This window comes from Anas platyrhynchos, chromosome 2, assembly GCF_047663525.1.
Source record: "Anas platyrhynchos isolate ZD024472 breed Pekin duck chromosome 2, IASCAAS_PekinDuck_T2T, whole genome shotgun sequence".
Taxonomy (NCBI): Eukaryota; Metazoa; Chordata; class Aves; order Anseriformes; family Anatidae; genus Anas; species Anas platyrhynchos.
In genome coordinates, this window is record NC_092588.1 from 99,526,896 (window position 1) to 99,554,259 (window position 27,364).

Here is a 27,364-nt window from a genome sequence, read left to right on the forward strand (position 1 = left end):
CCCCCACCAAAATAAGGATCAACTGTTGCCATTAACTAATAGAAATGGTATTTGTTCTAAAGGAACAAGAACATGTAATAATACCTCATACAGCAACTATGATGAACTCTTGTAAGAGTTTTGGCAATATTGTTTGGGCAGACTATGAAACAGAAAGTAAAGGAACCCAAATCCTGAGCAGGGAATGGTACCTTATCCCCTAGACTACCCTCTCTTCAATTTAAATTAAAGCCCTACCAATAAATTTACTACAAAGTTCTTACAACAAACAATGCATGCCATGAGTTCTATGGGTTAATGTGATTTGACAGAAAATTTGCTACAGAAAAATTAAACTGATTAGTGGCTGTGACTACAATCTGGAAATTACTAAGACCAATAAAAGATTCCTATCAGGAAAACATCTATTAATATTTTACAACTCCAATTTATAAGTAAACCGTCACTCATTAAGTAAATGAATGCGGAACTGCTATTGAGAAATGACATGTTTTCATCTTTTGAAACACAGTGTACTTTTCCTTAGCTTTGATCACATTTGTTGTTAATTCTAACCTTCAGATCTCTTTTTTGGGAGTCCTGGAAAGCACTGCTTGAAATAACAACCCCTCAGAGCCAAATGAAGAATGACTTTTTTTTTATTAAATAAATGCTTTAACTTATTTTCCCAGATATCTCTCCCAAATTAGTAAGGACAACTTCATAAATAACAAAAGAAAACAAACACACATACAAAAACAAACAAAAACCCACCAAGCACAAACCTAATCAAAACTGTTTAACTTCTGTTTAATGCCTATGACCATCCTCCTGGATTACTACTAAACTGCCTGATGCTCACAGAGTGAGCATCACTCCCCACTCCCAATAGCTCTGCAGTCCTTTGCAGCACCTACTGGAAGGACACGGACCAAGTATTATTATTATTATTGTATATGTAATACACTTCTCAGTGATGGTCAGGCAGCAAAATGCCTGAAAAGGTCATGCCAGCTGATGAGTGAAGGAGCGGTGAATGACCACAGCCTGTCACTTAATTTGCTCTTCAGGCATACAACAGATTTTCCATCACATTTTTTTCTTCATTAAATCCTTACAGAATAACAAGATAAAGCCATCTAGAAACAACCTTCAAAGCTCCATTGACATTTGTTCTTCCACATTATTTCCTGCTATTCAGTTACCAGAAGAGGACTCCTGACCAATACTGATTGCCCATCCCTCCTCTCTTCACTTTCCCTCCCTCCTTCTTTATTCCAAACTATCAAATTTACTCTGACTAGATGTGAGACATTTTAGACAGGAGTTTGACAGAACAATGTGCCTCAGACAGGCAGTCTCATTGTTTGCCTTACTATAGAGTTGACAAGTTATTACTGTGATTTATATCAACTCAAAAGAAAACACATATGGGGGAAGAGCCTGGTCTCTGCAGACTGTGGGGACTCCTTACTTTGTGTATGTTATCGTAGGGAGATGATGTTGAGATTACTTGCTCCAGTGTTTGCTACGGATATGAACAAGAAGTGAATTAAAAAAATTGAAACATACTCAAAATTCATGCAAGTGTAATCAGAATTGAATCCTATTCATAATTCTAGGAAACACACTGGGATTGCTTTCCCTCCATTGCCATGCTGCTGCCACACCTAGGAGTTCACAAAGAATGGGAAGGATTAAACAAAATCAGGGATTATCTTCCCTCTTCCCCAAAGTCCTCTAGAGCAGCATTGTGCTCCCTTCCATCCACAATCCATGATTTTTTCTTTTTTTCTTTGTTAGAAAGATGGGAGCAAGGGAGGAATGATTATTAGGTAGGTGCTGCAACTAAACCTCAACCCTGCCTCTTCATATCATTCACACTGCATACCATTTTTTAATCCCATGGTATGAACAGTTGTAACCACTCAGGTAAATTCATCAATCTTTTTTTGAGAAGGTCATTAATGTCGTTAATGGGTGATACTCCAGAGCCTTGCACACGGACACTAGTATTTCCTCCTTTCTGATGAAGAGAGTTTGCATAGCATCACATGTGACTTTTGTATGGTCCAACACCATTAGCAGATAACTAGCCTCTCACTGGTGGGTAGAGCTTCATAACACTTTCAAGCCAGCCCTCAGTTTTGTTTGCATGCTCTCCTAACACTGTCCCCTTGTGTTAGTGACATTACCCAGCCTGTAGTCATCAATAAAAGTCACCATCAGGCTTGTGGTGTCTGGGCCATTGCAGTTATCAGAAATGTTAAACATGATCAACTCCACAGACAGACCCACGAGACAGTACATGTCTCTGCATATCTGATAAGTTGATGCTCTGCACTGACTTGTCTGAAGGTGCCAGATACTTCTACTTTCTTCAGTTGATTTTCACCCTGCTTAATATTGTTTCCCAAATGGCAAAATATCAAATGCTTTACTGAAAAATGCCTACTTTTATGATGAGGAGGGCATCACCATTCCTACTTCATAGATAAAGATACACAGGGACTTGCCCAAAGCCAACAGCAGGTTCAGCAAGCTGAACCCAGTTCCTCTGTGAGCATTTACTGCACTGAAATGTGCTTGATGGTCAATGAACACAGCTATGAAACTTCCACTGGCTTCTTTGGCAAAGGAACTGACCCAGAAAATTTCCACTATTTCTGCTCAGATTTTCAGCAGGAATTTGCAATGGTGCTCAGGTTCAGCCCTCACATTTTTACTCAGCAACATGGAATGTGAGGGAAAACAAAATATTTGCGGGTCATTTTATTCACTATAAAAAGGAGTGATTGGCCTTTTCTGCATCAGAGAGGGTGTCTCTGCGTATATCAACTCAGATCCCCCCAAAACAGCATTTTGCAGTATAACTGTACTGTACAACTTCCTGTTGTACAGTTTTCCTGTAGCACTGTACAACTTCATACCTAGTCAGCTTCTGGTCCAGTAGATTTCTGTTCGGACTTTGAACAGTTACTGAATCAAGGACAGCATCAGTACTGTCAGACTGGCAGCCTACAAAAACTGGTGCATTTCTTTTGGGGGGCTTCTTAGCCTGTGGGTACCACCCACCTCCAAGACATCCTGAAAGTAGTATGTAGAAGAGGAACCTTAATTTGACAGAAAGGGTATTCACTGGGATACCTGTTGTAAAAAGGATGCTACCCCTACACGTATCATCTCAGACCACCTCTCATTTTGTAGAGATACCAAGTACCCTGCTTTGCTCTTCTTGCAGAGCTGTTATTTTTTTTCTCCTCCCTCTGTTTCCCAAGTACTGACACCTACATATTTCCTTCCATACAGGTGCTTTGGAGTTTCCTCCTTGGATTGTGGCTAGCTTATAAAACCGTAAGACTTATAGATCTTTATATTACAATCACATTTTGCTGGTACTTTCATGCTCTAGCAAGGGCCATACAAGATGTACATTGTCTTAATGCTTACAGCTCAGCTTAAAATAAAATGAGAAAACTGCTAATAAGGTCATTTATAAATGGCATTGATTCTTTCCCCTTCTGAAGCTCATCTGGGATCAAACAGAACAGATAAAACCACAAATTTTCAGCTGAACTTCAGTCTAAAATGCCAGTCTTAAAAGGAATGACATTTTAGGGCCCAAAGCAGCATGCGTTGCTGGAGAGACATGCTGTGATGCAGTCAGGTGCTGGAGAAACCAACCACAGATGGGCAGTGAAGAATGGAAAGGAGGGATGAAATGCAGCAGGCATGTTCACCATGATGAGAGGTGGCTCAGATGAGGCCGGTGGAGTGGACATGGGGGACAGGTCACTCACCGCAGCCTGCTCTGCTGGTTTGGCAGGCTCAGCAGGGATGGCCTCCTTTTCCCCAGCAGCAGCAGCAGAGGTTTCCTCGACCTTGGGTTCTCCAGGTGGAGCTTCTTCGGCCTCAGTCTTTTGTTTTATTGATTTTTAAGTAGACAGTGGAAAAAGTGTTGAGGAGCATGTAATAGTGGGGCGAGAGGAAGGGAATGGGAACTCTGCCTGGCACCACAGTCTTGCTTCACTCCTGGCAGGCTCTGTGTTTGCAGGGCTTTGCCAAGGAGAAGATGGCAATGCTTGGCATTACAACACCTTGTTACTGCTTAGCATCTACAGGGCATCTGCATCCTCAGTGTCCTATATGTAAACTGAGCCAGACCTATATACCTCACTTGTAAAGAAAGAGAGCACTACTTTACTGAGTTACTGAAAGTGGCAGTGAAAATCAGGAAAAGTAGTCAGTTTGCTCAAAAATGGTCCAGAAAGTGATGGCAAGGCCATGCGTGTTCCAACCTATAGCTTCAAATATGAGTTTTTAAAATTATCCCCTTTTCTGTAGTTCTGTCAGTTCTCAGACTCCTTCTCCAGTAAAGGGGGAAAGGAATTAGCAGAGACCCTAACAGTTTTTACATACCCGCTGACTGCTTCACACTGAATTCTGGAAATGTGAAAGTCATCCCTGGTTTATTTTTAACTTAAGCACTTAAGCTCTCAATCACCTACAAGGCATCCATTTATCAATAACACTATTGGGATTCCTACCCTTTTAAAATCTGGGATAGGGTTTTTAGTTTTTATTTTTTAGCAAGCAGATATAGTAAACATCACCAGCCCTGCAACACATTCAGTCCTATAACAAAATAGCTCACAGCAAAATCACAGTCTCCGTTGGTGCTGTCACCTTGCAAATACGCACACATACAAGGGGAGAGCTGCAAGCTGTGCTCAGCATATTCCATTTATAAAGATGGCTGACTCAACCATTTAAAATAACCCCAGTAGATTAATTTGCCATGAACAAATTGCTCAGCGTAATAAGAAGCTCGAAAGCTATTTAGCTGCTTTGGAGTTGATAACATACAGCTGGATAGAAGGTCTTCTGTGATGATGAGACAGCTTCCATGAAATGCTTAAAAAAAATAGTAAATTCTCCCCCCTGATATTTTTCAGGAACACAAAATGAAACAAAACAACATGGCCTTTCACTTCTTCTCCCACATATTCCTTAAGCAGACTGGGTTTTTAATGAGGTACAGAGAAGTCTGTCTAAACAAGACCTTCAGGATTTGGCACAGAATAAAGAAACATTCATTATATTATACCACACTGTGCAGAAATCTCTCTCGGAAGTGTGTTAATACCAGCTCTAGGGAATTTCACAAAGAAGAAACAGGACTGAAATGAGAAACTCAAGACAGATTTATCGCAGGTAAGATGACTAATGAGTTTCCTGAGGTTTAATGCTGGTAAAAACTTTCAGGCTTAAAACCAAGGGCAAAATGTTATAATGCAGATTTTGTTGATGTGCTTCAAGTGACATGGGCAAGCAGTCTTCAGACTATTTACCACATTTGAACAACAAGTAAAAATACTAAAAATGCTCTCATTGTACTCAGTAACCATTCAGAACATAAGCACCACCACAGGCATTATATGAAAGTCACATTAAATACTATTCAGTATCATGCTGCTGTTCTTTTGTAGCTATAGCACTTGCGCAGCAATGCTGCTATTCCACATTCATACTCCAGGCTAACCAAAGACTAAGAGAAACCAAGAAACTGCCAAAGTATGATCATTGCCAAAAATATTCCCCACCCCTTTATTATGCCTACTATTAATAACATGGAGGAGAGATAAAGCTACAGTAATATTGGGGTATGTAAACAGCCATCACATACCATCACTTCCTTGATGTACACTAAACCATAGTTCCCATTCTTGTCATTTCTTAACTGTAATCAGTGAGGAAACTGTTTGACTATACCTTTGAAAAATAAAAGTATATGAAGGAAGCCTGTTTTTCTTTTCTTTTATGCTGTGCTATCCTTGTGACTTTCAGTGAGTAAAGATTTAAAACTACAGTGATACTCCCACTTACTCTTTCAGGTTAAGGTTTTGTGAATTGGAGGGTGGAAAACATGAACAAGGAGCAGATATTTTGGCACAAATTAAAAACATTATTCTTTTTATAGATCATTTTTAAGGCAGCAAAAGCTACCACTTACCAAAGTCTCTGTCACATTCTCGTTTGATTGCACTGTAAATGCACCAGCATCCTAGATATAAAAATGAAAATCAATGAGACAATATTTGACATGGAATCTTTTCAGCTGTCTAAAAAAGACCTGATATTTTATAGCTTATTCAGGCAAAATCATCTATAACTTCACCTAGAATAAGTTGGCAAATAGATCATCTAGATAGTTATTAATATTTGTTACTAGATAAGCAATATTAATATTAAAGACACTATTTTTTTCAAGTGTATATTCCACGATTCTAAGCTGTGCTAAATTATTAAAGCAGTGAAGAACCCTTCATTAAATACATGAGAATGACAAGGACTTTGTTTCAGTTACACTGCACTTCAAAGTGGAGAAAGTCCGATTTTTTTTTTCTTTCAGACTGTATGTACATGTGCATGGGGAGTACACTAACTCTGAGCTACTTTCACTTCCTTGTGATCCTGGGCTTTTATTTGAATAGCAGCTATAGTGCCAAGTAATTAGAGATACAAAGTTCTACATGCATTAAGAATGTACAAAAGTGGAGAACAATTTTTTTCAATACCTTATTCAGAACTGTTTAATATGAAAAACATTGATGGGTCCCAGTCCTACTGTGAGGGTGTAGGCATCAAATTTTTATTTCCTTGGGGCAAACATTTTGCCTTAGTGAAATGGGGTAGAAGACTTATGTTTTTGTCTTTTCTTATAGATCTTTTACTAAATTAAAAGACCTGGAGTAAAATAAATAAGCACTGAAAGGCTCATTTCCAGCCTTGTAGATGCTTGGCTTTTTTGTATGTGCTGAAAAATGGTGTACAGAGTGTTCTGTGGATAAGCCATTCTTTGAAAAGTTGCTGGAACTTAACAAAGCCCTAGATCATCTGCATTACAATTTGAGACTTAGGCACTGCCCTGGAATTTGAGAGCATAAGTATGGTATCTTCACATGCTGCAGTGCTGCAATGCATAATGCAGTCTCACCAACAGCAGACCAGTAAACACTTGGGCTTAACTTTCAGATATATTTTAAATGAAAATAAAGTTGCAGAAACAGATAAATCACATTTTATATATACATATATACAGTTACTGAAAGTATGCGAAAGCCATGAGGAAGCCATGCTTTACAAGATTTGAGGGTAGTGAGAAAAACAAAATAAAATAAAAACAAACAAATACACCCCACAATGAAAATGCTAAACCAGTTCATTTCTAAGAAATTCAGTCTTGCTAAGGCCATGGGAATTTTCCAACTAAATTCAATCAAGCCAAGAGTAGTAGCATCCTGGTAACATCTACAAATACTTTCTGAGAACAGACAAGTTTAGGATTTGGGTCACTATGACATTATGGTACAGCTAGTCTGTAGAACAGATTTTCCAAAACTGTACAGCTAGTCCTAATCTCTTCCCAACAGCACAGAAAAAAATAAAATCTCAAAACTTGTTTATTTCTTACCTGTGCAAATCCATTAAATGCAGTGCTGGATGCCTAAGTAGAAGTGAAGATCAGAACAAATTATCATTTGTTTACTAGATGAGAACATGAGTAAAATATTTCTATTTGCAAAACAAAAATAAGCCAGACCAAAAAAAAAAATAATTAAAAAAGAACAAAAGGAAGGGCAAGACAGCAAGATATATGACAGTGCTATTTGATAACAGGTTTCACAGGGTTAAAGAAGACACCAAAATAAAAATAAAAATAAAAAAATAGAGAACAAGTATTTTTATATACTAAAAAAAAAAAAAAGGCTGTAGATGCATTTAAAATTATATGTATGAAATACAGAAGCTGTGAGACACCACGTGCCTTCACAGTGTGAAGCTTCATTCACCTTTTTGAAATGCATTTTTGTCAGCCTGTTTCATTACATGGCTGAAGGGCACCACACTATGAACGGTTGCATGACAATTTTTTGAAAAAGAATAGCAAGGGCTTAGGAGGGGTACTGGGAAACACACAAATGGATTGTTTTGAAACAACAAGGTTATGCATGGCCTAAGGAACTCTTTGTCTAGACTAGGCTACACACTGGGGTAGGTACCTCTTCTTTATCAGCCTCAATTTCCTGGTACAACAATCCATATCTCCGGTTAGCAATTTCATCTTCAGATAAATCTGAGTTGTTGGTCTCATTGTCTTTAGGACTAGTTGAACTCTCGGTGCTAGCATTTCGGGAATTTCCCATTTGAAACAGAGCCAAGGGCCTAGCTATTTCCTTGCTGGGTCCGGGATTGTTAGCACTTGCTTGCTCCCCAGACAAGCATTGTTTTACTGGTTCCTCCTGACTTTTATTGCTTGTGCTTACACCTACTTCTCCCCAGCTGTTATCAGTCCCTCCCAGGTCCTGTGTAGACCATTTATCACTAATGCCTAGCCAAGCATTTTCCATGTTACCTTCCTCTGTGCCTTGCTGCTGGGGGAAAAAGGGCCAATTATCCAGTCCATTGTCTTGGCCATCTGACAGGTTAGAAAACCCCCAGGAGTCATTAGTAACTGTTGGATCCCAGTTTGCCAGCCAGGGGTCTGTTTCCAAGACTTCAGGAATACCACCGTGACTAGGATGCTCTTCAGTGACTGCTGCTTCTGCCCTACCTGTCACTTGGTCTTCTGTATTATCCAGGCAAAGATTACTGCAGTTTGTGCTAGCAGCATCATGTGTCTCAGGCATCAATGCCCGCACTTTTTCAGGAGTAGCTTGGCCTTCATCAGCAGCACTACCGTTTGGAAGGAGGCTGATGCTACTGTCTTCAGGTCCTTTACCAGACTCTTCTGCACTGAACAATTCAGTGTCACACAGAACTTTTCCAGTATTTGCAGGGTCCTTTTCTGTGTGGTCAGTTACCTCTAAGTCAACGTGCTCTGTCCTGTTTATACACTCTATGGATGGATTCTCTCCAGTAACATTGTCATTTTGGTCTAAGCCATCCTCAAACATCCTTTCATGGTCCTGAGTCCAAACACCAAAGACTCTCTCAGGTTCAGTGCTAGTGCCTTCTGTAGTTTTATAGTCATCCACTACTACTGTGTCCCCATCTTCCAATCCTGTGCTCAGCAATGCTTTTTCTCCATCTACCTCCTCAATGACATTAATGATATTTACCTCTTTGAATTCTTTTCCCTCAGGATTCTCTAGGTTAGCAACACTAGCTCTCCCAGCTTCACCATTGTTGTCTTCCAACTCATGTAAATTTTCTGCCTCTGTGCTGACTAAACTTTCACACTCTGAATTTGCTAAACCCTTATGAAGCTCTGCCTCAGTATTTCCTTTTGTTTCACAACCTTGCTCTTCCATTTCCTCTGTACCTTCTAACTCCTTGTAGTTAACAGCTCTGGTCTCTACCTTTTCACTTGACTTGTCGCCTGCCCACAGAGGCTCTTCTTCCTCATGCTCTCCCTCTGACATTTGCACATCACATGGGAGGGGTTTATCCAACAAGCTATCAGTTCCTAGGATGGGTGTCTCAAAACTGGTTATGTTCTCTAAAGGCTGATTGGTCACCACATCTTCCCATGGGACATTTTTAGCATCCAATAGGTCCTCCAGTGAAGTCTTCTGGTTTTCAGCTACTGAAGCAGACCCTGGTGCAGCATCCTCCTGCTCACCTACAGCAGGCCAAATACTAGCAGGCAGCATACCCACGGATTCGCTTGAGGTTTGCTCTGCCCCAGGGAAAAGCAAAGAACTGCCTGCAGTAATTTCCTGGCTGACACTGGGTTTGCTAACATCTAGGCCCCAGTTGAGAGAACCTAGATCAGTTTGGGTTCTGTTAATATCTTCTGATGACCCAATGTTTGGGGTTTCCTCCATGACCAGGTTACACAGGGAAAGACTTTTTGAAGAGTCAGGCTTTAAGCAGACAGAAAAGCAAAGAAAAAACACAAGATGAAAAAGATAAAGGCGGACTTGATGAGAAAACACAAAATATATATTTTAGTATAGCAGCTTTAATTTAAAGAATGAAAGTGACTAAATTAAGCAGTTTAAGGAAAAGCTTTGTGGCTTGCAACATTTGGAGGCAGTAGATTGCAATCTAGAAGAGCGGCACTGATAGACAAAACAGAAAACTATACATTATACCACATTGAATAAAGCATATATCTGGAGTGGTTGTGATTTTGAGGGGAGGTTTGCTTACCGGCTGCACCAATTCGCTGCTTGTCTGTATAGAAAAAAAAAAAAAGTATATATAAAGCATAGAAAACAAGATTGTTTTTGTTGTTTTCTGTTGTTAGAGCACAAGTTCATTAATTATCATTACCTAACCAGCAGCAGTTACAAAACTGGTGTGGAGAAGCAGCAGAGTCACTCTATTGAAGACTAATCACAGGCCCCTGATTTTAAGCCACGCTTTTAGCCACTGGACTGTATGAGAAAAGAAATTCTACAGGTACACTGAATATTTCTCATGCCTTGCCTTCCTCTGAGACCCACTGACATTTTTATCATGGGTACCCTACTACATCTCAATTGAAGGGAAGAATCACTCTGATACAGCAAACACAAAGGAGGCAACCAAATTGGTATCAGTGCGCAGCTTTGATACTCCATCACTGCACCATGAAGAGGCATTTGCATCCACACACAGTAAGGCATCAAGCCACAAAGCCAGCTGTCTATACCACTATTTTGAACAGATACAAATTCTGCAAGGAAGATCAACAACTACTCTGCACTCAGTATGAAGAGGAACTCCATAAAGGTCGAATAGTCCTAATTTCAAACATTTAACTGTGAAGCTCATTACTTGCTTTTTTTTTTTTTTTTTTTTTTTTAAATAAAGCAAAGAGGGAATTAATTATAATACACAATACATACATCACATTAATGAGCTATAAATAAAACTGCGAAAAAAAAAAGACAATGGCAAAGATATCTACTATTAGTTTAAAGCTATAAATCTGAAATATTTCTGGGTTATTTTAGCTGGTCTAGATACTGGTAACCTTGCAATTTTGGCTAGTATGCCTATGTGACTTTTTCCAGACTTTATTTAACCTTTCCCAGTAGAAAGAAATGAGTGTTTAATATACATCATATAAGCCATGTGTTCACAAAATAGTGCTGCAAATCTGAATGCACAAGAAGCATTCACAGATTTCCGTGCTGGCTGAATCTGAAAAAGGTCAAAAAATGGGTGTTCCAGGCTGCATGTCAAATCAACTCAGCTATCTCCATGACAAAAATTGAAAGAAAACCTATGAAAACAAGCTGTTTTCTTCCTGCAGATCATTGTATCTGATTTGACACGAAGAGGTGTAAAGAAAGATCTCTGCAGCTTTCTAAAGCAGCAACTGCCTTTGTGAATAAATCCAGTTCACTGTATGCTCACTATTAAAAGAACAAGTTAAATTTTCTCTTCACTCCTGAACTGTGAGAAAATAGGTGCCCATTGGGTTAAAATCCTACAAGTTAAAGGAAATATATCTTCAGATAATTAAGAGAAGTGACTAGCATCCATTCCTACCCTCGGAAAACTATAAAGCAGATGAGAATAAAAGCAGCAAACATTTAGCTGTAATGATCATTAATCTTATTAGCCTAGATTTCTGGCATCATTTAGGTTTTGTAGGCCAAGCAAGAGAGATATTTTTTTTTCCCTGTTGGTTTTAAAAAAATCCCAGGTGGTTTCATATACTTTAAAGTGTTTGTCATGGTCTATAAATTCTGTATCTTGCTTCTGGGGAAAGCATTATAAATCTGAGTTGAGGGTGTTAAAAATCATATGCACAAAAACATTCCAATTCACAATGATAAATGTCAGTCAGTCTTACCGTCCATAGATCCCATGGCAATGTCTGAAAAAAAGGAGAGGAAAAAGACACTCTCAGAAAAACATTGTTCATTTACTGTATGTTCAACATGCTACATAACTGCATGCATTAACTAACGTCAGAGAACTTATAAAAAAGCATGTTTATAATATGTGTGTATTTTAAATCTGAAAGTGTGTGTGTACATATCTGCATAATATGTCCCTTTTGGTTAAGTAGGATGAGCACTAAGTGGTGGACTGTGGTATTTCCCACTTCCTAGTAGCAATTGTTTTCCAGTGAACTCATACTGCTGCATACTTGAGTAACAACTAGATTCTGAACTGCTGACTCTGAATGACCTTCAACAGGTGCATACAGGTGCCTCTGCAAGGTGTAACCTTTAAGAAGCTTATGTAGGTCAGGATTTTGAGGCAGGAAATGATTCAGCTACCCACTGAAAACAAGTGAGTTTTCTTACAACTTCAACACAACAAAGGAAAACAAAAACATGCTTTTGGGAAAAGAAAACTAGAAAGTTGACCTTTAATTGTGTTTTCCAGTTTGTTAAGCAATAACTGTTAGTGACCTCTCAACAAAAGAGCCGAGTGGACAAATGAAAGAAGAGAAGCAGACTTCAGCCTAATATTAATAGCTCCCACATGAGAAGAAACTCCTTTAATTGGACTCAAATTCTATCGGAGGTATTTTGAAACACATCTACCATATTCACACCTAAGTTAAAGTCCAAGAAAAATGAAAATGTGAGATATTCATAAAGTAAAACATAAATCTCTTCCTGAAATATTTACAAATGTTAAATGTGACCTCAGACTTGCCTAAGAGAAAGAATTGCTGCATCTGGCTTCTTTTCTTGCCTGCTTCTTTTTTATAACCACAAAATCAATCGGTTTAATTTTAAGTCCAGAGGTGTGTGTCCTCTGCAAGTGTAACTCACAAGTGTACATGCTCATTCTGGTGTAACCTTATTAGCTGAACATTCAAACTTCAAAGGAAAAATGATAGGTCTCTTCTACTAGCCCTAACTGGTGCAACCCCCAGACATCCTACTGATTTCCATGGAAGGGTATTGCTCATTTTCGTTTTCTTATTTTTTCTTTCATTTCTCACAAGATTTTGTGCACAAGGTGAAGAGAACATACTGAGGAAAAGGCAAGACAGACCACAGCTAGCAAAAGGAGTTGAGGGCCAGGCACATTTAGAAAGGCCACCTCAGAAGCAGGTGTAGAAATATGTCCTGGTTTCACCTACGATAGAGTTAATTTTCCTCCTAGTAGCTAGTACGGTGCTGTGTTTTGGATTTAGGATGGGAATAATGTTGGTAACATGCTGTTGTTTTAGTTCTTACAGAGGAGTGCTTACACTAAGCCAAGGGCTTTTCAGCTTCTTGCTTTTTTCAGCTTCCTGTCAGTGAGGGGGCTGGGGGTTCAACAGGAGCTGGGAGGGGACAGAACTAGAACAGCTGACCCAAACTGGCCAAAGGGATGTCCCATTCCTTGCGGTGTCATACTGAGCAATTATTATGGGGTGACTGGCCGGGATCAGGGGTGGTGATCAGGCTTGGCACCGGTCAGTGGGTGGCGAGCAATTGCATTGTGCATCACTTGTTTCGTATACCTTATAATTATTATTATCATTAATATTAATATTAATATTTATTTTCTATCATAATAAACTGCCCTAATAAACTGTCTTTATCTCTACCCACAAGCTTTTACTTTTTTTTTCCGATTCTCTCCCCCATCACACTGGGGAAGGGAGGGTGAGCAAACGGCTGTGTGGTGCTGAGCTGCCGGTCAGGTTAAACCACAACAATACAGAAAAGCAAGTGAGGAAGGGCAGACTAGGGCTCACTTACTGTAATCTGATCACAGTGGCTGAGTAGTGGGGGGAGGTAATTAAATGATCAATAGTGAAGTCATGTCTGGCCTCTCGAGGCATCAAAATACAGATTACTCCTGTCTTCAGTTCACTCCTTCAGCACAGTTTGCTGAAGGGAAAATATCCATAACTGAGGCAAAACCAGTACAGATATAGAAAGACCACTTCAGGCTGTCTTCCTAATTCCCTGCAAAGTAGCATAGGGGTCTCCAAATACTGCAGTCACAGATTTAATTCTGTCTGTGCTCCCATATGAATGACTCTGTCACATCCAGTGAGACTGAAACTTGACTGCAGACCTATTCTTCCTTCTTCTAAAAATACAGCACACTCTTCCACACATGCCTGTGGATGTGGACCATTTTTAACATGTATATTTTGTGGGATGAGAGGTGAAAGGAGAAGAGATGGAAGGTGCTCAGTTAATTCTTCCTGCGTACCTAGACGGAAACTTACAATGTACTTTTTTACACAGAATTATATTCTCTATCTCATGGTACAGTTAAATTTAAAACAACTATTTTCATTAAAGTAATAAAATATACTCCAGTCACACTGTACAGTATGATGTCAGGACAAACATGGTCTGTCTGTGAGGTTACATGTTTTTGTTTTAACGATCCCACTGCTCTCATCAGGATTATTACACGACAGGCTGAAAGGGGACAGTTAGCAAAGTCACAGACAGAATTTTCTGTCACTGCTGAGTGCCAAGTGATTACTTTTCTTGTTTCCAGGAAGCAAGAAAAATAACAAAATGCACAAGGCCTCTATTATAATTAAACACTCCTAGCAAACCACAATGAGAAACTTCAGTTGCTGTTCAGAGTGCTGACACTGCACTGTTTTTCTGACAGTGCATAACCCATCAGAAATCAGTACGGATCTCATTATATAATGACGACTAATAATTAATAAGAAATTAATTAACCAAGATCAAGGACTGTCTCAGCCTTAAAGCTTCTTATCTGCTCACTCCTTTCCCAGTGCTGCATTCCTGAACAGCTGATTAGTCCTCTCATTTCTCATAGTACAAGGCAGGTTAGTGATAGCCACAGGGATAATAGGTTTTGCTAACAGTGTGCTAATATTGGTTCCTTGTCTATGTATAACACTGAGCTCTAGCTCTGCTGGACAGGGGAAGTATTGTATTTTACTATCAGCCCTAGGGGTAGTGAGGGCAAGTTCTGGATCTTAAAATAGTAAGTGCTTGAAGGCAAACTAAAGAAAATCAGCAACTTTTTTTTTTTTTTTAATATATTGCTGGGAGAAACTAGAAACTACCATGGCAAATATTACTGTAGAACACAAAATTCTTTAACACAACATCCTGCAAAGGAGTATGCTATTCCATCCTCTCACTTTCCTTGAGATTACATCTAAAATGAATTTATGAAACCAAAACCACTCAGATCATATCCCCTGCTTGGTACGGAAACTCCATCACAGCAAAACAATTGCATGCTGACTCCATAAGACCTAGGCCCCATTACACCTGTTTCCAGACATGAAAAGTCAAAGCTAGGTCAGAAACATTGTCAGAAAAGCAGGTGATGAAGGATTATAATGTTAGCATTAGGAGATGTTCTAAAGAAGGAAGATAACGACATGCCAAAGTCAAGGCCAAGGTACCAGCAACCATTCTCACTGGCAGACAACTCATTTTACCACCTGACAACTTCCTCTTTCTCCAGTATATCAGCAAGTATGAGGTTACTAAAGGGGAAAGATATATGGCTGACAAGAACTGCTCAGGAAGATCAAGTGTTTCAGACACTGCCAATACACTGCTCGTTTGTACACGAGGCAAACCTTTCCTACCATAGACAGTACTTTGCATTTGTGTGCTTTGCTTGCCTCAAAAGCAAAGAGATACCTGAGACATGGGCGAATGAGTTACTCCTGTTGATACAGCTTCTGGCTTGAAAGGGTCGAAGTCCAGATCTAGCAAAGATTCTTCTTTCTTAGCTTCAGGAACTTCATTCTGTCAGAAGAGAAACATAACTGTTGAAAAACTCATCTCTCAAAAACTGACCCAGGCAACAAAATGTTAAAAGGCCCAGGAAAAAAAAAAAAAAAAAAAAAAAAGGTCACATTTTCAATCCAGGACTGGAGGAAGCTCTGAAGACTTTCTTGAGGTTTAGTGTAGCTTTTAATCTTATTTTTATGAGCTTCACTTTTATGATGACCTTGTTTTCTGCGTAGTGGACTTACTCCTTTTCAGGCTAAACAAATTGCAACCCTCTTGAAAAAGTGTCGAGTGTTCACTGTTTGACTCTGAACACGTTTCTAAGTGCTCTGAGGCGGACAGCAAAATTAAAAAACTGTATAAATTGTGCCCAACGTCCACACATTCTAACAAGTAAATCTCTCCCCAAACACAAACATTAGTAATATGTCAACATAGGAGGACATAAATGCATTTAAATTAAATTTCATTTCTGAACAAGAATAACAATTCACATTTAATGCTGCACTTAGCACTAAACTTTAGGAAATGTCTTACGTAACTCTAACTAAATCTTGGTAACCTGATCTGCTCTTACAAAACTGGATTACACATTAGAGCTTTTTTTCTGTTTTCAATTAATGAATTAGCCAAGGCCTATGAGGTCACTGTAAATATCTATATTGTTTCAGTGCACTAGAAATTCTTCCCTCTGTACATTAACACAAGCAAATAATTACCATCCCTCAACAGGAAATGTAATTTTTAATTAGTGTGAGTCCATTGCTGAGATTTAATACTCTAACGATAAATACTCTAGGCAAGCATCTCAGTTTTAGTAACAAGTTTAGTATTGTCCACTGCTAGTTCATAGAATCATACAATGGTTTGGGTTGGAAGGGACCCCAGTTCCAACCCCCCTGCCATGGGCAGGGACACCTCCCACCAGACCAGGTTGCCCAAGGCCCCATCCAGCCTGGCCTTGAACACCTCCAAGGATGGGGCATCCACAGCTTCCCTGGGCAACCTGTTCTAGTGCTGTGTAGTAATTAATTTATTCCTTATATCTAATCTAAATCTTCCCTCTTTTAGTTTAAAGCCATCATCCCTTGTTCAATCACTACACACTCTGATAAACTTTCCCTCTCCAGCTTTCCTGCAGGCCCCCTTTAGGTACTGGAAGGCCACTATAAAGTCTCAGAGCCTTCTCTTCTCCAGTCTGAACAACCCCAACTCCCTCAGCCTGTCTTCCTAGAAGAGGTGCTCCAGTCCTTTGATCATCCTTATGGCCCTCCTCTGGACCTGCTCCAACAGGTCCCTGTCTTTCTTACGCTGGGGACTGCAGAGCTGAAAGCAGTACTCCAGGTGGGGCCTCACAAAAGCAGAGTACACCTCCCTTGACCTGCTGGCCATGCAAGTGATCCATCCATCAAATCCACATCTCTCTGATTTAGAGAGAAGCTTGTCGTGTGGAACAGTCTTGAATGCTTTGCAGAACTGCAGGTAGATGACATCAGTTGCTCTTTCCCTATCCACCGATGCTGTAACCCCATCGCAGAAGGCCACAAAATTTGCTAGGCACAATTCACCTTTAAAGAAGCAATGTTGGATGTCACCAATCACCTTCTTGTTTTCCATGTCCCGTGGCATATTTTCCAGGAGGATCTGCTCCATGATCTTGCCAGGCACAAAGGTGAGAATGACTGGCCTATAGTTCCCTGGGTTTTCTTTTTTCCCTTTGTTAAAAATGGGGGTTATGTTTCCCCTCTTCCAGTCAGTGGGAACTTGACTGCCACAACATCTCAAACGTGATGGATAAAGGCTTAGCAACTACATCCGCCAGTTCCCTCTGGAGCTGGGGGTGTATCTCATCAGGTCCCATGGACTTGTGCACCTTCAGATGTACCTTCTTAGATGAACCTAATCTTCGAATTGTTCTTTTTGTAGTTGTTCAGTGTTTATTGAACAGCAAGAGAAGCTTGTCTTTCAATATATAGAATATATAGGTAGTAAAGAATTAGAGTGCTATTTTGGAAACGGTATCATTGGCATACTGTTTTTTTTTTTACACATACATTCATATATAATCTTAACTTAAGAACAGTAACACAGGGTCAGACCAAAAGTGCACACAGTTCAAACTTCTGCCCCTGATAAAAGTGTACAGCAGGGGAAGTCTACAAGAAGAGGACGGTCATAAGAACAGCAAGATGACAATAAATCAACAAAGCTGTTCTACATGTATTGTTAAAACATTTAAGAATGTGAACTTTCCCAATTAGTATTACTATCTGTAAACAAATGTTCAACAACTGTAGGTAATTAACCTCCAACTGCAGATAATTAATGGCTTCCATAAGCCACAAGCCACCTGGGAACAGGGTCAAAATAACTCCTTTAAAGGCTCCCATGCTGAGAACAATGGAGTAGCCAGGAATTCTTCAGTTTGGTAGCTGGGCAACATAGGCAGGGTTTACGCTATTGTGAGAGGCACAAGGGCTGACTGCTCTATGACGTCCCCAAAGCAAGAAGGAAGGTAGCTGGGAAGTTGTCAGGAGCAGATGTGGAATAAAGAAAAGGTGATGTTGCTTCATGTGGCACAGAGTTCAGCTAGGGGAGTCCTTGCCTGTACTGTGAATGCGAAAAACCTACATGTGTTGAAAGGCTGAACAGAAAAATCTGTGCATAAGCAGTTTGTTGAGAATGATTAACATGCAGAAACCATGTTCAGGAACCCCCTGAGTGCAACTGGCTGTAGGCAGGAAGACTTCAGGAGAAAGGAATATAAGGAGAATCAGCTTTGCTCACCTTAATTTATATTCTTCCTTGACCTCTGCTTTTGGACGCTTGGGGATGACAGATAACTGGTCTGACCCACTGAAGCTGTGTTATGTTCTCACACTTGAAAAGGTCAAAACCAATACACCCCTCCCCATCAGTGGCCATCATTACATTCATTCAGTTTTGTCTTTCAACTGATACATTTAGATTTTATCACATATACCCTTGAGGCACTATTACTCATATGGTCATACAGCTTGATGAAATAACACAGCATTAGCTAGTATATAAGCAGAAATGGTCGGAGATGGAGAAGTTAGTTAACTCTCAGTGAGGTTCAGGAATGAAGATGTTATTTATGAGGACTGAGTCAATAGAATTGGAGTCTTGATTAGGTCCTGCAAGATGGCAACTAAGGGATCTGTTGTGATTGTTTACTGATCACTGACTGCAAAAATTACTGTTATCAGTTACCCTCAGATCAAAACAAACAGAAAGCTTCTTGTCACTTTAGGAACAAAGGCCCAAGCAAAGTTATAGTGTAAGTGAGATAGTGTAAGTTAGACTGAGATTTAGGAAAATGAGGAACCCCAGGAAATCCTTCCATAAAGGACAAAGCCATTACAGGAACACCTGGCAATCACCCTGTGTTAATTCCACCACTGCATTACAAAGCATGGATAAATACCATACTTGAAAGAGACAGCTGTTGTAGAGGCAAGGCTGCACCCCTGAATGGATATGGATGGAGAAGGCATAAAAAACTGTAAGCACTGCCAGAACTGCCATCCCCTCTCCACACAGACTTTGTACAAGCTTTAAAATAGCTTCAGCTATGTGTTATTCACTTCAGGACTTCTGGACACAGACATCTGGTGGAGACCATATTATAAAGTCCTACAATGTCCAAGCTATTGAACTCTAGTAATTGGAACACTAGCAACATTTTTTTAAGCAGCTGTCCAAAATGAGTAACTTGATTAGCCATGAAAATTGCTATCTGATTTTTAATTTAGTAGCCAAAGCTGCAAAGACATCCACACTGTGTCTCAGCACCTCAGCATAGCAAACACATGGCAGTAATGTGATGGGACAGGAGAAGAAAACAAGAAATAAAGCAGGGAACACTCACTTCTAAACAATCTTCTCATCTGGTTGCCCAGATATCAAATCTTCTCATGTCATTTACTTAGCAGTAATTAAATCCAGTCTTGAAAATTAATAAACTGGAAGTGTGAGCTGCTTTATCGAATCTGAGCTGAATACTCAACAGCATCAAGCAGAACTGTCTTTTGTTCAGCATCTTGTACAGCACCAAATGTATTACTGCTGCTCGGTAAAGAAAGATGAAAAACAGTTACAGGCTATTTGCTTTCTGTGTTCCAGAGAAGAAAAGTGTTTGGGCCTATTCATAATCTTCTCTGAAAGATGGATTAAAGCAGCAAAGTGCTATTCATCAGCTTGTTGGTTTTATGTCTCTGCATGAGGACAGTGCCATGGACACCAGCAGTGGTCCCTTGAGAAGTCCCGAACCATTAAGGAGATATGCAAATTTGACAGCTTCCTCTGTACTGCCTCCCCCCCCCCCCCCCCCCCAAAAAAAAAAAAGAAAAAAGAAAAAAAAAGAAAAGAAAAAAAAAGAACTTTGGCTGTACAGGAGATGCCATAAGCACCAAGAGAAATGTCTGCATTTGTTGTGGTTTATGTGCAATATATTTTTAATTATTGGTTCTCTTATAGGAGGATATAAACCCTACTGTATCACACTATTTGTGTGTTCTTGTACACATTCATAGGTCTCAGATACAGTAAGGCTGCTTTAGTGATGGGGATGGATTTTGTGGAGGGAGAAGGGCAGATCATTTAAGAGAAGGTGTCCAGGGAATAACTTAGGTCATTCACAGGTCAGTGACTGGGGAGGAGGGAGGGACATAGATCACTCACTGAAGGGAGATCAATTTTTTCTTTGAAAGACCAGGGAAAGATTTCTTTTCTCAAGAGCATGCCCCATATTTATTATGCCATTACATTTTTATACCAATCCCTTGTAGAAATGCTGTAAAAAATTTGGAAATGTGACATATTCGTTTAAAGCTCTATTCTGGTGTCAGCTCTTGATGGAAAAGCAAATCACTTACATTTCTGCTTCCATAGGTGGCTTGACAGCTGAAGGTTAGGTAGATACAGCTTTATAATGCAGGCAGCCACATCTAGCACAGGTTACACTGGCTCTGACAACAGATGTCAAGCCTTACACTGCCAGAGTGGTAACTCCTGTGAAGTCTGGAAACAATGAGGCAACTGATCTCCAATCCCCTTACTGCAGGGGCCCTGCAGCAGCTGTGTACCAGCTCCACAGTGTGGGAGTTGCCATTAATTCTTTAATTGTGTGAGAGCTTAACTATGAATAACTCTTTCCTCTTCCAAAACTCTATGGAAAAGATCCCTGTGGAAAAGAGGCAACACTTTTTTCTCCCCTCTGCAAGAAAACAAAACATCACGTGTTCAAATTCTCTAAACTATCTTTTTCACTGCTGTGCCTACATTCTCCTGTGATGTCAAAAGAACTAGTACAAAAACAATAATTCACATGAAAACAAACATTCATAAACATTCTGCATAAGCTTCAGATCTGCAATATTTCTTCACAGTCTACCAGTCACAGGCTCAATTTTCAGAGCTGTAATTACCATAATAGAAATGGTCCATTATTAAACAACCAGCAGCTACCCTAACTGCATGAAATCTGAATAACTGAATGCAAATTATACAGATTTATTTTATACAACTCTGTTTTTTGTTTGTTCTATGCAATTATTTTAAATTTCACAATAATGAGATAAAAAGTCATTATGATCTCATCTCTGCTATGCAACTGATGTTTCTGTTAATCAAAACCAAACAAATGATTAATCTAGCTGGAGTAGCCTTTTACACCTGCAAAGAGTTGATTAAGACAGCAAAGCTCCTTAAAAAAATCACTCAAAAAAGAAAAGGTATATATCATATGATTTTGATGAAGGAAACAGAAACAACCAAGGACCACTGCAAAATACCTCTTGAGACACTTGGAATTAGAGAAGAAGCATCTTAAATGAGCTTTCAGTTTATCATGAAACCTGAATTCACTTAAATCGCAAACATGGATGCAATTCATAGTATTTTTAGTTAGGTTTCTCACCGGGAAATCTCATCTCTTATTTGAAAAATCATGTTTCCTATATGCTAGCAATGCTAGCCCTTTTGTATGATCATACATGACCTATTCAAAGATAAAATACTATGTATGTGACTCTTTCAAGATAATATAAAAACCCTTCACCTCCCTCCCCACTGAGATCAGCCTTAAGTCCATAGTCTTGGAGAACTTCAGGTGATTGCAAGGTTGGATAGTTCACCATCCACTGAAGCTTACCTGTGATGGAGTTGTCACATTGATTTCTGGGACAAAGTTGTCATCAAATAGGTTAATGATGTTCTCCTGTTGCAACTCCTTTGTGGGTGTGAGCTTAGGCAGTGGTGGGACTGGCGGACCTTTCCTCAGCTAGGGAGACAGCAAAAATATCACAGACTAGTTCAGAGATAAAATAAAGTGCTTTAAGCTAGGTCTAAAAAGCTTGAGACGGGTTTTTCTCTCTGCTGCTTCACGTTAAATGTAGGAATAAGCCATGGAGCCAAATGAACTGTTTGGTTGCTCATCATCAGATGCCTTGATGGAAGCCTTGCAAGGCTATGTTTCAAATTCGTTCCAATTCAAGTTTTACATGTCCTAAGTTTTAAGTGTCCTATATTTGTCTTAATTGTAAAAGATGGCACACACACAAAAAATAAGTGTTAATAACATTTCAATGGACTCAAAAGAAACCTTCATGTACTGACTTTTGGGTAGACCTGTGCGGTGTCAAGAGTTGGACTTGATGATCCTTAAGGGTCCCTTCCAACTCAGGATATTCTATGATTCTATGACTTTCAAAAAAAACAAAAACCAAACACACACACACAAAACCCTCTTAGAACATCATTTCTTGGTTGAAATTTCTCTGATGGAAACACAATGCAGGGCACTTCCTTTCCTATGCACCACACAGTTGGAAGAGCAGTGTTTCACAGAACAGGCCTTTTCACAGCTTTTTGCCTTCTTCAGATCACTTTGGTGTATCTTTGGTATTTTGTCTATGCCTACGTATTGCTATCTCATAAATCCTACTTAATGCTAAGAACATATAATTTCTGTGAACCATCACACCTCAAAGGTATCTAGGTCACTAATTCACCCCGGTCTCCAGAGATTCACATAACCATGATAAGCTTATTGCTTTGAATAGTACTAATTACTAATATACTTTGAATATGCTAATTACTATACTATGAATATTACTAATTCCTAATTTTTAAATTCCATCAAAATAAAATGAAAAAAATCAAAAAAATTCTTCAGGTGATGTAACACTATTGGCACTAGTAAGACTAAACTGAGTTGTATCAAATCAGCATTCAGGCACTGGGCTGTCACCATTTATGAGACCAAAGACAACAGGTGTGCTCACATGTAACTAACTAGAAAATAAAATTCCTTCCAATGTGTAGAAAAAGCAATCAGCACAGAAGCTACACCCCATTTTGAAAACATCAGTAACATCAACACAAATCTTTTCTTGTCTTTGATATGTTCACAGAGTATCACCGACAATTCTCATGTTACAGGTGATGCCTTTCATGAAACTGATTCTTATTTCTCTAATACTGGTGAATGACTCTAAAAATGACTCTAGAAACATCGAACTTCTCAATCCAGTGTTGATAACAACTAATAAGCCTTTAGTTATCGGTAGTTATATCACAGCAGTACTTGTACTGTTATTTACTGTTTTAGAGGGAAATCCATGTTGACAGACGAGTGATACTCCAAGACTAATTTTTTTCCACTGTAAGTATGAATTTGAACAAGAATGGTGATGAGCAACATATAATGTATTGAAATTCATGAGGTAGTTTAAGAAATGGGTTTTTAAGATTATCTCTGCTGAGATACAGGTTTTCAGAATCTATGTTACTTTTTAAGGTGTGTTTTGCTTAGTTACCACTAGTCCTTCTTGTTCTCAAGCTACTTTAAGTTTTCCTCATTCTTCCTGATAAAAAATTAAAACCATTTTCCACCCATGCTTGTGACACAGAGGTGAACAAGCAATTACCAGTATTGAGCACAACAGAGGCAGTGACCTCCCTGTTGTTTCTCAGTCCATGCCCAGATGAAAAATATTACCATATGTAGTATCTCAGCTATCTTTTACTGCACAACTGGCCAATTTCCTTCACCAGATTTCTGCTTACCTGTGTGGGTGATTTAGGCCGGGCTGGTGCCGGAGATGCTGGTGCCAGCATATGATTGGGACTAGCAGTAGGGCTAGGCAGGGGAGAGGCCTCCTCTGGTGGTGACGGTGTTTTTGCAATGCGGAGTGGACCTGAATCACTAGACAAGAATAAAAGCAATGGTCAGGACATACACGTCATGCTGATTTATTACCTCGAAAATTTGATGCAATAGTTGAACTGCATCCTGTATGTAATGCCAGTGACCTCAAAAGGCAGTATACACTGCAGATGAACTGAACCGTAAAATAATGATTAAAATCAAAACTGTAATTAAATACAATCAAAATTCACCCATCTATTGTGTTGAATGAAGTTTTAATTTTTGAGTGATTTTTATTTTTGGAACATCTGCGGTATCTGTTTACATGATCATTATAATTTGAGGTAAACAGAATACCTGCATTTCTTTCAGCTTCCGTATTTGAAATGTTTTATGTATAAGTTTGTAACTGTCATAAAATGGGAGTTTGAATTACTGTCTTCATTTCACACTGCTCTCAAAATAAAAGGTTGTAAAGTTAAAAATTCCAGAAGAAGACATAACAATGAATAATGCAAATAATTTCAAAAGATCAGCAACTTCAGAAAGATATCAATACAATAAAACACAACTAAGATGATTGTACAGGTATAACTATTTAGAAGGACGACTTACCACAACTATAAACAAGCAGTAGTCAAGTGACTTCAGCAGAGCTCTGCTGATATTAAGAAAAGATCTGATGAAGTCCTGAAAAGGGATCTGCCCTTCCTGTGAAGGGACCTGCTATAAACACTGGGACATATTCAAGCTACTTAGAAATGCTGAAAGCTTACAACTCAGGAAAGCTATAAACTACAACATTCAACAACCATGGCACTTGGTAAGAGAAGAGCGAGTCCTACACATCTTCAGGGAGAACAGAAGCACTACATGATTGAGGAGACCACACCATAAACATGTTCCTAATGTTAATGCAAGAAAAATTAGTTCCTTGGAAAGGATAGACTTAGCTCACACTCACCACCTCTTTCTGTGGAAATATTAAAAAAGAAAAAAAAAAAAAAGGCAGTTATTAAGAAATTTATTTCCCAGGTAAAATATTTGCCTTCAGGATAGAATATTCAATAGCATATACAAGTTTAAATTTTTAAAAATATAGTTCTTTAAAGGAAATATTAAATAATATATTTGTCTATTATCTACTTGTCATGTATCTAAAAAGGAAAACTGTTTTATCTTACAAAGACCCATTCCCGAGTAAGGTTTCAGAGCACAATAACTAATAATAAAAACTCAAAATCTATCCAGAATTTCACATAAGCCTCTGTGAACAGTATAGCAAAAATATACTGTGTATAAGCTGTTATTCTTATAGAAGGCTGAACCAAAAGAAAAAAAAAAAAGAAAAAAAAAAACTCAAAGTTGATGACCTATAACTAAAATCTCCTTCACTTTGAATATAGTAGATCTCAAAGAAGAGAGCAACATGGTAATTTTTAAAAAAATGATAATAATAATTCATTTTTTTAAAAAGCATCTTTAAAATAAGTTAAGAACATCACACAGCATTAACTTATGCCGGCTCATTTGTAGCTAATCCTATTATTTTTCTCTCTTACTGATGGAAAGAAAAATTCCATGGGAATGAGAATGTGTGCATGCTTGGGATGGTCTAGTAGATACAGGTGGCCAAAATACTTGTTTATTACAAAAACTACTTCAAATTTTCTCACACAGCATTTTATTTCATCCCATAAAAATATTTTACAAATGCTCAGTGGGAAATATAGTCTGCCTCAGAAACTAAAATTTTGGACACATTCTTAATAAAACTGTTCTGAATTTTGCATTAGGTTAGAAGCTCCAGTATTCTATTTTTTGTCCTTCCAAAGTGAGATAAAAGGAAATGCAGAAATGTCAGCCATATGTTTGAGGCAGATGTTATGCTGCTTGGTAAATCTTAATTGTTGCTAATCTGAGCATGACTTGAAGGCAGATTAGCAGTAGCCATAACATTTTTCTGATTGCTTCTTGATGAGCTGGGATTGGCTGAAAATTCAGCATTTATGTATTCACTCATTGTGAATACATAAATTCACTCATATCATTGTGTTTGAAATAAGTGCCACTGTTTTATAATTTCAACCTTTCTTATCAATATTACAGCATTGAGATCAAATTCTGTCAGAAAGGCTTTGTTTGAGAAAGGCAAGTAAAAAATCAGAAATAGTGTATTAGCATCCAGTGACCTTAAGAAAGCACCATCTGATTTTTATGCATTTTTGGTTTTGTGTTTATTTTATGACAAGATTTCTCTTGGAAGTCATTAAAAATATGGCATTTTGTGACATTCTTTTTTACTTCACCTTTTCAGCTTTTATGATACACTCCGATCCCATTTCCTGACTTTTTTCCATGAGCACGGGAGATAAAACATGACTTAAAAAGGTCAGGATTCTCACCTAATTATATGCCTTTTGGAACTAAAAACACATGCTATAATTCAAGGCTTTTAAAAATATTCTGAAATTTAGCAACATTGCTGTAGACCAATAACCTATGAATAAATGGGCTATATACTTAGCTGGTGCAAATTGCTGTAATAGTCTACAGTGAACTAGACTAAATTGCAGCAGCTGAAAATTTGTCCCTATTTTATTTTATTTTATTTTATTTTATTTTATTTTATTTTATTTTATTTTATTTTATTTTATTTTATTTTATTTTATTTTATTTCCAAAGGAAAAATAAGTATGTAATGAAGGAAGCTTTGCACCTCTACCCATGTTGAGAAGAACTTCTGTCCTCCTGAATGAACAAACTTGGTGACTGGGTTGTGCAGTGATCGCTATATATGGTGTAGGTGATTACTACTTGTCCTGAAACTAACTGCAACACAATTCATTATAATAAGAAATAAAATCACCTTGGTGCCCCTTGAATGGTGAAGGCCTTGTCTGCATGCTGATCTCCCAGCTTCGTCATTACTTCATAGAGTTTGTGGCATAGCTAAGAAAACAAAAAAATTGTCTGAGTTTACATGAAATGCTACAGTGATGATTAAAAACACAGGTGATAAATCATGTTTGGTAACTGCTCTGATTTCTTTAAAATTGTAAATAGCTCTTTCCACAGATAAACAGTGCTGCTTATATAAAAAGTCTAAGTGGAAACCTTTCAGAATCAAATAGAAACATTGTCAAAGATAACAGCAGTTCAAAAAAAAAAAAAGGTTTTAATAGAACAACTTTATAAATATGACTTACTGCTGTCTGCTCTATGATGGAGGGAGTCACCTGAAGTTTGAAGCAACATGCACAGCAGAGAAGATTCATGTTTCCCCTCAAAAACCTGATCCCAATTCAAGTGGGACTTTGGTCAAGCAAGTTTTCTGTGTCATTTTGGTTTCTATAAGTTAATAAGTTACTATAGATAATAGAATTCCAACTAGGTGTTTAGCACATTCAAAAGGTCCTTACTGAAATTACTGTATTTACCTAATAGTGACAGATCTAATATTGCTTTGCCGACAATGCATGTAATGGTCTCAAAGGCTGTGGTTGACATACTTTCTCTTGTTTAAAGCAATGTGGTGCTTAGCAGTTGGACATAGAAAAAATACTGA

The 27,364-nt window shown here is 38.5% G+C and overlaps 1 protein-coding gene across 2 annotated transcripts in view; it reads right to left on the reverse strand.

Annotated features, from left to right (window-relative positions):
• The window catches only part of AMPH (amphiphysin), a 121,018-nt gene that overhangs the window by 15,790 nt on the left and 77,864 nt on the right, over window positions 1-27,364 (reverse strand). Inside the window, exons 9-17 of one of the 2 annotated variants that reach the window (XM_005014958.6) lie at window positions 26,666-26,748; window positions 23,715-23,853; window positions 21,799-21,927; window positions 15,531-15,638; window positions 11,774-11,797; window positions 10,138-10,161; window positions 7,454-7,486; window positions 5,993-6,043; window positions 3,780-3,896 (exon numbers count right to left, since the gene is read on the reverse strand). In XM_005014958.6, coding sequence (XP_005015015.2) covers window positions 3,780-3,896; window positions 5,993-6,043; window positions 7,454-7,486; window positions 10,138-10,161; window positions 11,774-11,797; window positions 15,531-15,638; window positions 21,799-21,927; window positions 23,715-23,853; window positions 26,666-26,748 — 708 coding nt within the window. The remainder of the gene's footprint in view (window positions 1-3,779; window positions 3,897-5,992; window positions 6,044-7,453; window positions 7,487-10,137; window positions 10,162-11,773; window positions 11,798-15,530; window positions 15,639-21,798; window positions 21,928-23,714; window positions 23,854-26,665; window positions 26,749-27,364) is intronic. The other variant, XM_013095266.5, reaches the window with a different exon arrangement.